We start from the raw sequence: 16,543 nt of genomic DNA on the forward strand, positions 1-16,543 counted from the left end.
CCATGGTCACACAGCTAGGAAGTGTCAGAGGCAAGGTTCGAACCCAGGCCTTCCTGACTCCAAGTCCAGCACTGTCCACCAAGCCAATTCTATTTAGGTACAATGTTTCAGAGTTGTATCTATTACATAAAGTGAGATTCACTTGTACAGTTAATCAAAGTGCCATAAGTGAAAGCTTATATTAAGGGCAATTATAATTCAATGTGAGTAACAACAACTTAAATCTGTTAGACACATCAAAAGTTATATTTATAATCAAATTTATCCTCTGAACTGCATATTGGTTGATGCTCAAATAAATATTTAATTTACTCCTTGTGCCCAGGACTGCACTTGAAACTTAAGAGTAAAAAGAAAAAAATCATTCATTCCTTCATTCCATGAATCTTTGACAGAATGTTAAATGTAAAACATTGTTATTAGGATCTTAGGATCATGGATATAGAGCTGGAAGAGAATCGAAAAGCCATGCAGGCCTTTATAGTCCAACCCCCTTATTTTACTCTTAAGGGAAATTGAGGCCCAGAAAGGTAATTAATGTGGCAGAGCTAAGTTTCCCTCAATTCGGTATTTTTTCTATTGTACCACATTTTTATTCTCTCTTCATTGATAAAGTGTTCGATCACAAAGAAGAGCAAGACCTGCCTTCTTCACACACGGCTTATAACTCATTGAGAGGAGAGAACTGACCCATTTAAGGGCTAAATCATGTAGTTTGACGTCAGGGGGCAAGGCAGCTCTGAGGAGGGAATGCACGGGGAGCTGAGAGAAGGGAAGGATGAAAGCTGAGCCTTGAAAGAGGGATAATGGAAGGTGATGGAATTAGGTAATGGAAGGGGGGAAAAGAAGACAGTCCAGACTGATGGAAACCATGAGCAATAAGCACAGTTTTCTGGGAGAAACAGAATATTTTAAGTGGAAGATTCAGGTAGTGGGAGTGATGGCTGCCTCAGCTGAAGTATTGTTAGATCCACTTCTAAAGAACATTCTTGTTCTCAAGCATGTTCTGCAAATGCTTGCACATGTACCTGCCCACCTCTCCCCATTAATCAATTCAATGAAGTTTCCAAAAGACATTGGATTTTCAGAGAAGTGACGAAGTTAGGAAGTATATGAAGTATTAGACTCAGAGGATCATAGGCTTAGAGCTTGGAGGGACCTTAGAAGTCATCTTTATTCTATGGAGGAAACTGAGGTACATGAAAGATTAAGAAACTTTCCCAAGGTTACACAGACCATAAGGTCCTAGCACTTTACCCTCTCAATCTTTTACTACAAACATACTTCTCTAGGAAGTAAATATAGTCATGTATTGGGGGGAGGGAAAGAGAAGGATTCCTTACATAAAGGTCTTAAAAGGATACTCTAGAAATGATCAAAAGAGGGAACTGAGAACATCTGGCCAGGGTATAGTACTTCCTAGGCTTAAATGTGAGGCATGGAAGTCCTAGTAAAACCTGGCATTACTCACCCTCCCCTCTGACCCTTCTTTCAGTGTCTCCAATCCCAGAAATTAGATTTCAATTCTTAACTCAAGTAGATAGAAAATTAATAGTTTTGCAAAGAGTATCACACCAAACGTGTAAAGTATGTACTAGAGATATTTTTTAGTGTGGTTGCACAGAGAAAGAAACTGAGATTTAAATGTGGCAACAGCAGGGATTTGAATTATTTCAACAGACTCCAAGCTTGCAATTCTATCTCACTCCTCAGTCACACTGTTTCTGTTAACAGCTCCTTTCTACTTCTTTCCACTCCTCCCCAGCCCCCTCAATCCCTCACCTGAGCAGTCACTTGTTCTTCTCCTTATATCTACTGTAGTAAGAGTTCCTTGTACCCTTTCTCTCCTATTTCTATTCTGAGCCCACTATCACCACTCTCCCTCTTTTCCTTTGATTTCCTTTTAGAGGTCAAAATATTTCTGTTGACCCATTTCAGTGAACTTCATCTTCATAGCAGCTAAATTCTGTTTCCTAAAGAAGAATCAGAAAACTGATGACTCCTAATAATAATGGTGACCTATAACCTTTGGCAGGATTTAGAAAGCTGGAAAGGTTCTGAGTCAGCTTTACTGGTATCAGTCCAGCTAACGAGGAAAAGCCTGATGAATTCTTTGGTCATGGCAACCCACAAAGCAATACAAAATGGTCCTTAGATCTATAGTACTCCTTTTTATTTCTGTAATGACAGATAAGAGAAAGGGGTGCAAAGGATGCTAAGAATTATACAGTTTTTAGACCATGTATAAAATTTCCCTATCCATAAACTACAGTTACTGTATGAGATCCTTGTCCAGTGCCATCAAACAAAAACTCTACTTGGAAGAAATGAACTATGTCAGTCTTGATATTTTGCCATACATTAAACCAGAAGATTGAAGCAATTTGCAGCTATGTAGAAGGATAAGTCACAGGTTCTCTTGGAAAGGCAGATGAATGGATTGGCAAAGCTGGCTTAACAATATGTCCAAAGGCTTCAAGAAACATAATTTCATGGGAAAATTGAGTTCTCTGGTATTATAGTCCCCATGATTAAGTCTCTGTAAGAAGACCACCCACCATGAAAATAATCAGAGCTTACACACCACCATCTGTTGCTGGTGAAGAGAGAATTTTTCTCTATATATACTCCAAAGAACACTAAGGTTTGAAGTTAGAGAAGCATGTTTCAGATTCTGGCTCTTGTACTTACTAGCAGTGTGGCTTTGGGCAAGTCACATAATACCTCTGGGCCCCACTTTTCTCTTTGTAAAATGTGAGGATTGGACTAGATGACCTCTGAGGTCTCTCCCTTCCAGCTCTTAGTTTAGGATCCTATGAAACTGTTCACAAAGCATGTAGTAACAACTTTTCAAATGAAACCAATATTTCTAGTATAACCAGTAAGTTCAAAGCAAGGATGGAAAGAAGTTAAAAAAAAAAAAGAAATGTGGATCAGGAAGAAGGAATGAAAGAAAGCCAAAGATTTGTAGTTTATACAGAAGCCGCAAACTAACAGATCATAGATGCTTTCTTTAAGAAAAGAATCAAAAGACACTAAGCCTGCTGAGGACAGAATAACAATATAATTTAAATTGTATTAAATATATTTAAACATGCAGAAAAAGAGATTCATTATTAATGTGAGAGTCTTTCCTGAATCAGTTGTCTATAATTTAGGTCTAATTTCCATAAGAGGGGTGATGGGAGTCCACAACTGTAAGTCAGACCACAACTGTAGTCACTTCTAGGCACCATATTTAGGGAATAATATTGACATGCTAAACCAAAGAGAATTAAGAAAAGAATAAACAGATAGTAAGGATACTTGAGAACGTATGATACAAGAATCAGTAGAAAGAATTAACATTTGGGCTGGAGAAAGAATAGCTTACTTAATAAATGAGACAAATAATGTGGCTACTTGAATGTTGGTTTTTAAGTTAAAAAGGTCAATCATCTGAATGCCAGTCATACACAAGTGGGACAGGATTTGTTCTACTTGACCCCAGGTGGAGAAACTGGGAGAAATGTGTAGAAGTGAAAGGGAAGCAGGTTTCAGTTACCTAAAAGGGGAAAGGAAAAAAAAATGGAATAGTCTGCCTCAGGAAATAATGAATTTGTCATCCCTAAAGATTTATAAATGGAAGATGGAGGACCTTTTTTAAATTTTTAATTTTTTATTTCTTGTAAATACTATAGATGATTCCTGGTCCAACATGAGATGGATTAGATGACCTTCAAAATCCCTTCCAACTCTCAGATTCTTTGAGTACTCACAAAGTAACAGAATCTGAAAAAGGTTCACTAGAGATTATCTCTGCTAACATTAGGTCTTCAATAGGGATAGGCCATCAGTTAACTGAATCATTCCCACCTGTTGTCTGCTTCCTGAATTACCACTAAAATGTGCACCTCTAATTGCTCTCATTTCTCTCTAAATACCTTATTTTTATCCATTTTAAAAATCCCACTTCACAAAACCTTCCCTATATATTCCCCAGTCCTACACACACACACACACACACACACACACGCACGCACGCACGCACGCACGCACGCACGCACACACACACACATTCTACTCCTTAGACTTCAAATGGTACTAATGCCAGACTTGAAGAAAAATCCCCTGAATGTTATTGGAGAAGGAAATGGCAAAACACTCCAGTATCTGTGTAAAAAAAACCCCAAATGGTATCACAAAGGGCTAGACATGACTGAAATGACTGAACAATAACAGAAATCCCTGAATGTTAAGGGGATGACATGTGGAAGATGTCTGGGATGACATGAGCAAGAATTGCCCAGGATGAAAAAATATGGTCATGTTGCTATCTCTATCTGAGAAGGCTCGCCAACAACCATTAAGGTCACAGATTCGTTAAAGTACTAAAGTAATTGTACATTGATTCTTTCTCCACAAATAGGCTAAGTTCACAGAGGGCAGAGACTGTAACTGAATCTACATTTGCACAGCATCTAACACATGGCAAGAGCATAGCATAGTTCCAGGACTGAGAAGACCCAAGAAGATATAGTCCTATCTCTGGCTTCAAGACTCACTGAACTGATAAATTACTCAACTAAAACACCCTAAGGTTGGTAGAAGTTTTAGACTGTGCCATTTTCAGAAAGTTCAACAATCAGACTAATAAAGATGATTTGGGCTCTGTCATATCCCTGCAGTGTAACCTTGAGCAAGAACCTACCCTTTTCTCAGACTTCTTTTCTTCTTTCATAAAAAAAAAAAGTGGTTAAAATTAAATACACAGCTCATATGTCACTTCCTGTGACCCCTTTCCTTATGCCCTATCCCCACCTCTCCCAAATTGTCTTCTATTTACTTTGAATATATTGTGCATATATTTATATCTGTATGGTTGTCTCCTTTAACGTAATGTAAGCTCCTTAAGGATGGGGACTATTTTTTTTTTTATTCCTAATACACAGCATTGTGCCTGTCATATAGCAGGCTTTTAATAAATGCTTGTAGACTGGTTGATAAATACTACATGGTCTTTATATTTCCTTTGGCCTCTAATACTCCAAGCTTTCATCACAGGATTAATCTTATTAGACGACCACCTCCAGTCATCCTGGCTCTGGAGGAGAAAGTGAGGCTGGTGGCTTTGCACAGCCCTCCCTCATTTCAATCTAATTCACTTGCAAATCCAGTAATCACCCCTTCCTGATATCATGGTCCTCTTTGAGAATGAAGGACAAACAACCTGTGAGTAGCATGAGCTGCCCCACTGGGGACCCAACTGGCAAATTCCAGTTAGGCAGCCCAGTTCCTTCCTTTCCTCCTTCTTCCTCTCCTCTCCTCCTTCCTCTCCCTCTGTCCACATAGGGTATCATTCCTTTACCTGTGAATGTTCTGCCCAAAGGAATGTAAATTTTGATTACTGAATCTTCACAAGATATCTTGGGGTTTAAGGGTCAAACTTCTTTCTTAAGGACCATAGTCTTAAACCCAAATCACTCTGGCTCTCAGTGATTGGCTTACAATAGGTGCGAGCACAAGCCCCACAGAGTCATTGTTTGGACCCAGATTGTTGAGAGTGACTATAAATAGCAACTGTTTCTGTTTCTGTTTTGGCCAGAAACTCTAAGGGTCTTCTAATCCCAGATTGATTTTTCTTCTTGACTAAGAGGCCATTCTTTGACTCTTCCTTACCTAACCTTATTGAATGGGAATTGCCTCAGGCAAACTGAGACATGGAAAAGTCTCCCATTGCATCCTGGGCCATCTCCAGTTGTCCTGATCTATATCTGGCCACTGGACCCAGATGGCTCTGGAGCAATAAGTAAGGTTGGTGATGTTGCACAGCCCTCCCTCACTTAAATCCAATTCACTTGAAAGTCATGACATCCCCTTTCGGATATCATGGTCCTCTTCCAGAATGAAGGACAAACAACAGTAGTCTTACAGGGTTAGATCATGTGATCACCTATTTAGTAAGGCTTTGGGGACTTGAGAAAGCTCTGATGAACTCGAAACACGACCTCATCGATTTCCTCCTTTTTGAGTATATTTTGATGAAGGCTGGTGCCACATTTATGTGGGCTTCATGCTGAAGGTTGATGAACGAATTTCAGTCATTGGAAAAGGAATGTCACAAGTTCTAAGGAGCAAGGATTTGAAGGAGGGGTAGGCCAACTGAATTTGTACCAAATAATTACTTTTTCACATACCCACCACCACTATAGGAGGACCTAATATAGTTTGCAAAGCCTGTGGAATTTCATTTTCTCTTTTTAGAAAATGCATGAGGTACTCATTTGACTTGAAGCTATAGTTCTGTTAAAAGGTATGACATCCCTGGAAAAAAGGTATATGCTTCTTATATCTCACTATGAGTTTTAGGTATTTTACTAAATAATGCTTTGTTTTTTGTTTTTCATTTTTTCATTTCATTTTATTCAAAAAACTGAATAGCTAGAAATTAGGAAGGAAACATGGTACTTCCTTCTGTGGGCCACTGAAAGGACAGGCAATACATGAATTTCTAAACCAATGATGATTCTTACCAATAGAAAAGATGTAGGGATGAAAGAAGCTCTCTCTCTCTCTCTCTCTCTCTCTCTCTCTCTCTCTCTCTTTCTCTCTCTCTCGCTCTCTCTCTCTCTCTCTCTCTCTCTCTCTCTCGCTCTCTCTTTCTCTCTCTCTCACTCTCACTGTCTCCCCAATTAGATGAAAATGGACTTCAATAAAATTCCAAAATCTAATTCTGATGATGACATGAGGAGCTATGAAAGAATATCACTGAATCTCAAAGTTGGAAGGGACTTCAAGGACCACCCAGTCCTACTGAAAGCTGAATAAGAATCCTTGCTACTTACAACATTTCTTGCCAGGTTGCCATCCAGTCTTTGCTCCAAAACCTTCAGTCAAACAAAGGTGAACAACTGCATTCTGTGGTAGCTCATTTGACTCTGGAACGGTCCTTATTGTCAGGAAATTATTCCATGAGAATTTGCCTCTCAGTAATTTTCACCCTAATCTCCTAGCTCTGCCTTCTGGGACGAAATAGAGTAAATCTAGAATCTCTTCCACATAATTAAGTTCTTCAAATTCTAGAAGACAGCTATCATTCCCCCCTTAAGTCTTCTCTTCTCTAGACTAGATATCTTCATATCCTCATAAGGCATTGTCTCCAGGCTCTTCATCATCCTAAGGCTGGTGGAACAATGGATAGAGAGCACTGGGCCTGGGATGGGTAAAACCTAAATAAAAATCCAGTCTCAGACACATTTAGTATTTTTGTGAGGCTGGACAAGTCACTTAATCTCTGCTTGCCTCAGTTTCCTCAGTTACAAAATGGGGATAAAATAGTGCTTGTCTCCCAGGCATGTTGTGAGCATCAAGGGATATACTATTTGCAAAGCACTTAGCACAGAGCGTGGCACGTGGCACATAGCAGCAGATGCCATATAAATTCTTTTTCCCTCCTTTCCTACTGGCAACTGAACAACTAGAAATCAAGTTGAGACTTAAAACTGTTCTGACCAGCCTGCCCCTGGATCAAGATACAATGTTAACCTTGAAATACTTATGAGTTGAAAGAGGCAATTCAGTTTCAACATTATATTCCTCTCACAAGGTTTATCAATGTTTTCTAGTCATTCTTTAGGAACCAAATACAAAGTAAGACACAAAGTCATTTGCTCCCCCTCCATTTGGAACCCACGCACAACCCATGCACTTGAATATGCCAAATTCTCTAATGCACAGAAAAGTCCAACTCAGAAATATTTCCTTCATTCCCCCTGTCCTTAAATTTAATGAATGAAAGTTCATCTTCCTGGGCTATTCTTTCCCTCATACACTGATCCAGTCATGCTGCATTGCCTGAAATGTATATACTCTATTTCTCACCCAGAGAGGTAGTATTTTTTAGGTGGAAGAGAAGTAAAAGACCTGGACTCAAAAACTGGTTCTGATATTTAGTAGACATGTGATCTGAGGTCCATCCCCTCTCTCAGTCCTTGCTCCTCATATAATTCAAGGATATTGAACCAGATGGTCTGTCCAAGATTCCAATCTGTGACACTGGATAAGTCACAGTAATTCTGAAAATCTGGAGAGCAGCAGGAGTGCCAGCCTAATTCTACCAAAGAATCAATTTTTATCAAATGTTTTTTAACAAAGAACGGTTTTATGATTTGGAGAGATAGGGCTTTAGGGCCTCATCTGCTTTCACTTTGCTTCCTTTGCTAATATTCTGGCTGAGGAGCTCATCTTTCAATACCTTAGCCCTGGGTGGCAACAAAAACATTTTTCTCACCACAGCTACTGGGCAGAAAATTATAGCCCTGTTGCCAGGACAACCAGCTAGAAAAGAAATGCTTTTTGGTCTACAATCTTTCTTACCAGTCTCTTGCACTGATGGGAGAGGATATAATAGGGCAAACAGTAAGAAGGGGTGGGAAGAGCCAGGAAGCCTGAATTCTAATCCTAATTATCAGTAGTTACCTAGATGATCTTATATAAACCACTTAAGCTCTCTGGGTCTCAGCTTTCTCATTTGGAAAATCAAAATAATAATACTTGTAATTGCTGCCTCAAGGAAACAGACAATAGAATATAGTAAAGAAGACTTTACTTCATAGAGTCAGAACACTAGGCTAGTTTAAGGATGGTTCTGCCCTGCCGGGTAAAACTGGATGTAAAAAACACTTCCGTTCTCTGGGTCTTAATTTTTTTTTTTAATGAAAGGGATTAAAGTAAATGTAATGATCTCTAAGGCTCCCTCCTTCTAACTGTAAAACCTGTAATTTAACATACCCTGGTCCTACCATTTACTGGCTATGTGACCTTATATAAGTCACTCTAAGCCTCAGTTTCCTCATCTGTAAAACAGAAATAACACCTGCAACAACTGTCATAGAGTTATCATAAGGAAAGTGATTAGTAAGCTAATAAAAGCATTATGTTAACATAATCTACTTTTCTTATTACTGACTCTCAACAAAAATTTCACCTTCCCAAAATCGAATGCTATAATACTGCAAGTGTTTAAGCGCTCATCCTGTGGAAAGAGAAATCTTCCAAGAAGGGAAATTAATCACAAAACCGGTGAGCAGTTAGGTTCATAGGCCATGCTCCTTCTCACTTCTTCCTTGACCTAACCAAACCTCTGTTTTCACTGTGGGATCGTCCTCTATGGCAGGGGCAGAACTTATCTTAGGTCCCTTTCTCTCTTAACCCTCTTATCTCTTGGTGGTCTCAATTCTTACAACTCTTTGTATGCACATTACTCCAAAATCCTCCTACCTAGCTCTCATTTCTCTCCAGAGTTCAAGTAGCCCCACCTCTAACTGACTGTGAGAAACTTCTACCTGCAAGTGCTAGAAGCATCTCCAACTCAACAAATCCAAAATAAAACACATTCATTCTCCCTACTCCCAATTTTCCTATTTCTGTCCAGGGTACCCCCACCCTTCCAGTCATCCAGGCTCACTGACTTAGAACTATCCTTTATTCTTCCTCACCCCCACCCCCATAATCAGGTGTTAGTTGCTCTTGATTCTATCTCTACAATAATTCTCAAATCTGCCTCTACTCTTGGGGCTCCAATTTAGGTCATCTCCTTAACACTTCAATAGCCTCCTTCTATACCTCCCTGCATCCAGTCTCTCCCAGCTCCAAACCAGTTCTAAACAGTTGCCAAACTGAAGTTCCAAATGCACAAATACAAACTTGTAACTGTTGCTCAAGAAGCTCATTACCACAAAGAGCTCCCTATAGCCACCAGATAAAATGCAAACTCCTCTCTTTTGCATTATAAAATACTTTTACAAAGTAGCTGTGGCCAGACTTTCAAGGCTAATTATTCATCACTCTCCCTCTGGCTCTCTACATCTTAGTGAAACCAGCTTAAGGATAATTCTCTCAAACGTAGAAAGGACTCTCCAGCCTCCTACTTTTTCTCCACAGGTTGTCCAACATATGTTTTCCCTTCTCAACTCTACCTCTAGGTAACCTTTCATCACCCTCACCCCCAGATGCACTTTCTCTGTCTTCCATACCTGTAAAGTTCCCCCTCCTCAACTTCACCTATTGATCTTCCTATCTCGCTTTAAGTCTCATCCTTTAAGTCTCAACTAAAAATCTCATCTTTATAGGAAGTCTTTTCCAACCCTTCTCAATTCTAGTGCCTTCCCTCTGTTATTTCTTTTTATCGTGTGTGTGTGTGTGTGTGTGTGTGTGTGTGTGTACTCTTCAGTAAATTCACTTGCTTCTGATCCTCTGACTGGAGGGCAAAGCAAAAAATAAAAATATTTTTAATTAAAAAAAATCCACCTCCTCCCAAAGCTTCCCTTTGTAAAAAGGGCTCCGAATCAATTTCTTCATTTACAGCTCAATTTTGACCCCTCCATCATCATCATCATTGTCACATTCCTTGGCATCTCCCCACACTTTTCATGTTTCTTTTGTGTACTGTCTTCCCTATTGGAGGGCAAGTTTCCTTGACAGCAAGACTGTGCTCTTTCTTCTTTGTATCCCCAATTGTAGGAAACAAAGAGTTATGTTTCCACAGGGTTAAAACTTCCAGCTTTGAGTGGTGACAGTTAATCAGAGCTGTGACATAGCATGGTCAGGTAAAAAAGGTCAGAAATTTGTAAGAGATAGCAAGGAGTTAAGTGTTCACAAAAGTTGGTTGTTACCTCCTAAGGTTGCTGAATAAATAAGATAAGAAAGTCAGCAAACTGCAGGTGAGCACACCAAGGAGCAATATGTAGTAGGCATGTCAAAGAGTTTGTGATGCAAAGGAGAACAGACCTGACCAATCCATCCTCTGATGGGAGGATCTGTCCTGAACTAACATTATAAGAATGCCCTTGCTTCTGTATTGGGCACTCCCTCCTCCTGAAAAGAGCGGTGGGGTCCACTTTGGCCGAAGTGTTCAATTACTTTGAACTCTGCTGTAATAAATTTTACTTGATACCTTTTTGTATCAAGTATGTTTCTAACACAATGCTTAGCACAGTGCCTGTAACAAAATAGGTAGTTAATAAATAAATAAATTGCATTGTGTTGTTATATAAAACCAGGATCTATTGTAGGCCATCCAATCTAGCTGGAGCATGAGGCTGAAAAGGCACAGTGATAATGCCAGATTGTGGGAGATTTTGAATGCAATGATAAAAAGAATGAATTTTATTCCACATGCAATAGGGAACCAGTGAAGGTTTTTGAAGAGTAAATAGAGATCTGCAAAACAACAACAAAAATTCTATAATCTCTATGAAGGACAGGTTGCGTGGAAGAGAACTGAAGACAAGGAAAGCCCTTCAAAACCTATTGCAACATTCTACATGTGCAGTAATAAGGGTCTCTACTAGATAAATTAGATGCATGAGAATAGAAAGGAGGACACTGAATAGGCAAGAGATATTGTGGTTGAAAGACACAACTTGGAAATGGGTAGGATAAAGGAGAAGAGGGGTAATAATCAAAGATTAAATCAAACCATTGAGGGGTGACTAATGGTACCACTTACTCACAGGGAAAGGGAAGCAGGTTTGGGGAAAGATCAGATCATAAGCATTTTTTCTGTCATGAGAAATTTCAGCTACTACTGGAACTTTCAGGGGCTGCTCTCCCAGCAAGTGTTCTGAGCTGAAGGTATATAGCTTTCAAAACAAGTTAGCACCACAGATACAGATTTGGGTAATGTTTGTTTCAGATTAATAAATATTTAGAAACTTCAGTGTAATGGAAATATGTATCTTTCCATCCTGAGCACCTAGGCTAAAACCACAATAGTAAATGAGATTGGTTGTTGTCCTTTATGTTCAAAGAGGACAAAAGTGAAATCACTATGTCAGGGTCAAGGTACATTATGTCCAACTGTGGCTGATCAGACTACCACAGGTCAGCACTGATAGTACAAATAAATGAACACTGGAATGGAGATAACACAGGATAATAAAGGGGAAGGGGAAGATAGCCAAGGAAGGATATTTGAGGAACACTAGCATTCAGAGATTAGAAAAGGCAGCCATTGAAGGTTCAGTACTATGGACACTATTTTTTACAAATCAAATGACGGAAACTTAGAAATGCTAAATGATTTGTGTCTGGTGAATAGGTCCAGAATATGTATCAGAAACAAAATTTTAATGTAGTTTTCCTTTGTCCCCAAGACAGTGTTCTTTTCCTTATTCTATGCTGCCTCTCCCTCAAAGACTTCGGGGGAAAAAGGGAAAAGGTGACTAAGTGGAGAAGGCTAAGGCTAGAAGTTTAGTCTTCAACATCCTAAGTGTCAAGCATTAGTATGTTTTACAAGAAGAGAAATAAAATACCTGGCTGGGTGGGCATCAAAGCATGGCAGAAGGGTAAACCCTAAAATGGATGAAAAGTCATACACAGACTCATAGATCTATTGCTGAAAGAATATAGGGAGGATATTTTGGCCAACTTCCTTATTTTACAGATAAGAAGCCCAGGAATGTTAGGTAAATTGCCCAAGATCACACAGTTGTAGAGACTAGAGATGGAATTCGTATTTGGCCAATGTTCTTTCCACTCAGAAAATTTGTTTTTTTAATTTAGTTAGACTAGCTGATTCCTAAGATCCTTTCCAAACCTAAACCATCTTTCCACTAGAATTAGAAATGTCTTTTCAATTTATTCTTCACTCTGCTTCTTTTGGTGCACCCTTCAAATGACCACCAGAAACCATTCCCAGGAGGAAGAAAAGAGTTCTACACAAGAGTTCTACATAAGGGGCTGTGTATACTCATCCTTGCTCAGACATTTTCAGTCCCACACATGTTCACTACTTCACCCTCACTTTCCATTTCTTACGTTGAGAACTGGTAACCAAATAATCACTAGTTATGCCCCTGGAAAGAGTGTGGCAATGAATGGCCTTATTGTTCCACTTTCCAAACCAAATCATTCTACACAGGCCACTCTTTCCCTCTAGGTACTATCTCCCTCATTAGAAAGTAAGCTTTTTAAAGGCAAAGACTGTCTCATTTCAGTAACTCCTATCCCCAATTCTTAGCAAAGTGCTTGGCACAGAGTGATTCATAAGTCCTTTTTAAAATTCCTTTATGTTTCCAAATATAGGAAAGCTGCTCTAATACACAAAAATAAATAGGCATAATATACCATCCAAATATAACTCACCTTTGCTTTGGAACTTGGTTATTGCTACTCTATTTCTTTCCAGATATCTTTTCATTTAGTTCTCTTGAAAGACAAAGGACATGAACAAACAGTTCTCAAAAGAAGAAAAGCAAACTATTAATAACCCTATGAAATAATGCTCCAAATTACTAATAATAAGAGAAATGGAAACAAAAACAATTCCAAGATGTCATCTGACAACACAGGAAATTGGCAAAGATGATCAAAATCAAGAATAATCAGTATCAGAGGTTTAAAGATAGGCAAAAAAATACATTTTTGATAGAGCTATTAAATCCTTTATTTTTAAAGCAATTTGGAACTATTCCAAGAAAATGACTAAAATATCCCTTGATCCCAAAAGTACACTGCTAGGCATATGCCCCAAGGATGTCAACAATAGCAAAAAATAGAAAAAACACATTTACAGCAGCACTTTTTGGAGCGGCAAATAACTAGAAATAAAGTAGATGTCAGTTTTATTAGAGAATATCCAAACAAACTGAAATATATAAATGTAATGACATTTTACTATGCTATAAGAAACAAAGAAGAAGAAGAAAGGAGCACAGGGAGACATATATGAAATGATGTGAAATAAACAGAACAAAGAAAGTAATATAAAAATGATTACAACAACGGAAATGGAAACAATGACAAGAGCAAAAGCATTCAAATACTATGTCTGATTATAACCATCAAGCTTGTTTCCAAGGAAGAGGTTTAAAACAACACACTTTCCTCATTTTATTTTTTTCTCATTTTCTCTCATTCTCATTTCTCATTTATTTTTTCCTCATTTTCCTCATTTTATTTCCTCTACAAAGAGGTGGGAGACTATGTGTACGAAACAATGCATGTCTATTGTTGACATTCAGCTGACATTTTATCGAAATGGAGCTTGCCTTTACCCCCTCCCTCTTTGTTTCATCTTTCCTGTTAGGTCTTTATTATAAGGGACTGCTGGCTGGATGGGAAGGAAGATGGATAGATTTGCAAATGAAGGTTATGTAAAAAAAAAAAAAAGATATGAATAAAAATCTTAAAAGATGATGATAATATATTTGGATAAAGGAGATCTATGTTCTTACAACTCCCTACTTCCCTACTGACTAGCTATACATAACTTTGGGAAAGTGGTCTCAGTTATCTCTACATTTATAAAATGGGGATGATAATTTTTATCCACTTCAGAAGACAGCAAAAGGTCTCAGTGGTATATGATTTTAAGATTAATAAGAACAAGTCTCTTTCCTGAAGAAAGCTGTTGAGAAATGACAGAGGAACAAACAGACTTTCTGAATAAAATAGAGGATTTGTCACTGAGGGGAAGGCAGTGACCTTATTCACTATGCAGTATTCAAAGACAATAACTTCTATCCTAGAAATTCAATTTTACTATAATTCATAATTTTTTTCTTTTTTTAAGATTAAGCCCTTGTCTTCTTAAAGTAGCAAGGATCAAGAGAAATAGATGGAAGTTTTACAGTCATCTCTAACTGCCTCCCCACAATTTAAGAAAGTATGATTTATCAAAATAGAAAGCTTACTTTGACAAAAAGATAATTTTACATAGCCCCCATCTTAGATTAACAATGTTCTTGAGAGTCATAAATTTTAATTCTATAATCAGTAACCACTATAGAGTGAATTGTCATATAGGATTAGGGAAAATATATTTTAGCTTCTCAGAAAATGTCTTGTGTGAAGATAGGAGAGCTTTACTTCAAGTACTCTATTTGGGGAATGCAAAGCAGCTAACATTTGGAACAGAGACATGAGAAGTCTGAAATCCACCTAGCAATTTAGACCAAATAAAGACTCTGCAATTTTAAATTTGGAAGCAGGAACATCTGACATTGCTATATTCATCGAGTGGGGCCTGCATGAAGGAGGAAGGCAAGACAAATCCGACCAAGACATGACTTTCATTGATATGAAATATATATACCTCACTCAGTTCTGTGCTCGCTCCAGTCTTTTTTTAAGACCTTTGAAGTCATATCCTGATTTCTGATTGTCAAAGATTCTGAATCATTTAGACTCTAGGATAGCCATAGTGTTCAGGTTAATCCCCTGGAAGTTCACTCATCATAATCTCAGTTACTGTTAAATACTTAATACAGGGCCCAAATAGTTTTGGGGTTAACAAATCAATCAGAATTGTATTTCTATCCAAGGAGGATAATCATCTAGGTGGTTAGCTGTGTGATAACCATTCCATTTTTCAAATCCACCTTTGCCTATAACAAGGAGACAAGAAAGTACCTACCTTTTCTTTGAAATCAAAAGAATTGTAGTTAAAAAGTAAGAGTGAGAAAACAGACTATGCTACTCCCTCAACCCTCATACAACATACCACAAATGAGCACCAAAATGATCCTAGCAACTACTACTGGTCCAGTCAATTTAGAGGAGCAGTTCAAAGTACTGGAATTGATTCTATAAAATAAGGAAGAACACTAGAGATGTGGTATAGTGGTCAGAATGATGACCAGCCACAGTTTCAAGTGACTTGATGAAGTATGGCTCCCTGCCCATAAGCAAAGAGAAGATGGATAATAGGTATGGAATAAGGCATGCAGTTTTTTAGATACAGCCAATATTTTTATTTGCTTTCCTTGTCTGTATTCATGTTATAAAGGGATACAGTGGGAAGAAAGAAAAAGAGAAAGGAAGAGAGAGAAAAAGGGGGGAGAAAATGAAAGAACATTAGATTTAGAGTTACAACTTAAGGGCTGAGCTAGCTATGACCCTCATGACCATAGGATTTATTTAGAGCTAGAAGGTAAGTTAAAGGCTTTATCTTGTCTGATATCATCATTTAACAACGGAGGACACTGAGGCACAGAGAGGTCAAATGACTTGCCGAAAGTCACACAGCTAATAAATAGTAGTGACAGGCAGGATTTTGCCACATATCTTCTGACTCTAGGTCCACTGATCTTTCTGATACTAGCTGTGTGATCTTGGAAAAGTCTTACTTTTCTCTGTGTCTCAACTTCCTTAGCTTTAAAAAAATAAGGATAATACTTGGATGATGAATTTCACAAGGTTGGTATAAAACAGAAAGCACAATGTAAAACACAAAATACTTTGTAATTTGGAGTTATAACACCATGAAATGTGAACTTAGAAAATCCAATTTTTCTGTACCTCAGTTACCTCCTCTGTAAAACAGAAATAATTATTTCTGACCTCCATGACTTTAAGGGATGCACAAGGCAATCTCTTAGTGAACTTTTCAACTGCATGATCTCTAGTTCTGTGGGTAATCTAAGTAATCTTTGTATCAGCAGCTGGGTGGTACAGTGATAAGTCTTAGAGTAAGGAGGACCTTTGTTTGAATCTTGCCTTAGACACTAGTTGTATGAACCTGGGTAAATCATTTAATCTTTGTGCCTCAGTTTCCTTATCT

General features: G+C 38.2%; 1 protein-coding gene across 4 annotated transcripts in view; it reads right to left on the reverse strand.

The window, feature by feature from the left end:
- RNF144A (ring finger protein 144A) overlaps positions 1–16,543 on the reverse strand; it is a 164,767-nt gene that overhangs the window by 77,926 nt on the left and 70,298 nt on the right. Inside the window, exon 1 of one of the 4 annotated variants that reach the window (XM_072634285.1) lies at positions 1–16,543. This exon is cut by the window's right edge and continues 38,114 nt beyond it. The exons of the other annotated variants lie outside the window; for them this stretch is intronic. Within the exon in view, the coding sequence (XP_072490386.1) occupies positions 1–4 (4 nt within the window). The 5' untranslated portion in view covers positions 5–16,543. 4 annotated transcript variants of the gene reach the window in all.

This window comes from Notamacropus eugenii, chromosome 1 (assembly GCF_028372415.1).
Source record: "Notamacropus eugenii isolate mMacEug1 chromosome 1, mMacEug1.pri_v2, whole genome shotgun sequence".
Lineage (NCBI taxonomy): Eukaryota > Metazoa > Chordata > Mammalia > Diprotodontia > Macropodidae > Notamacropus > Notamacropus eugenii.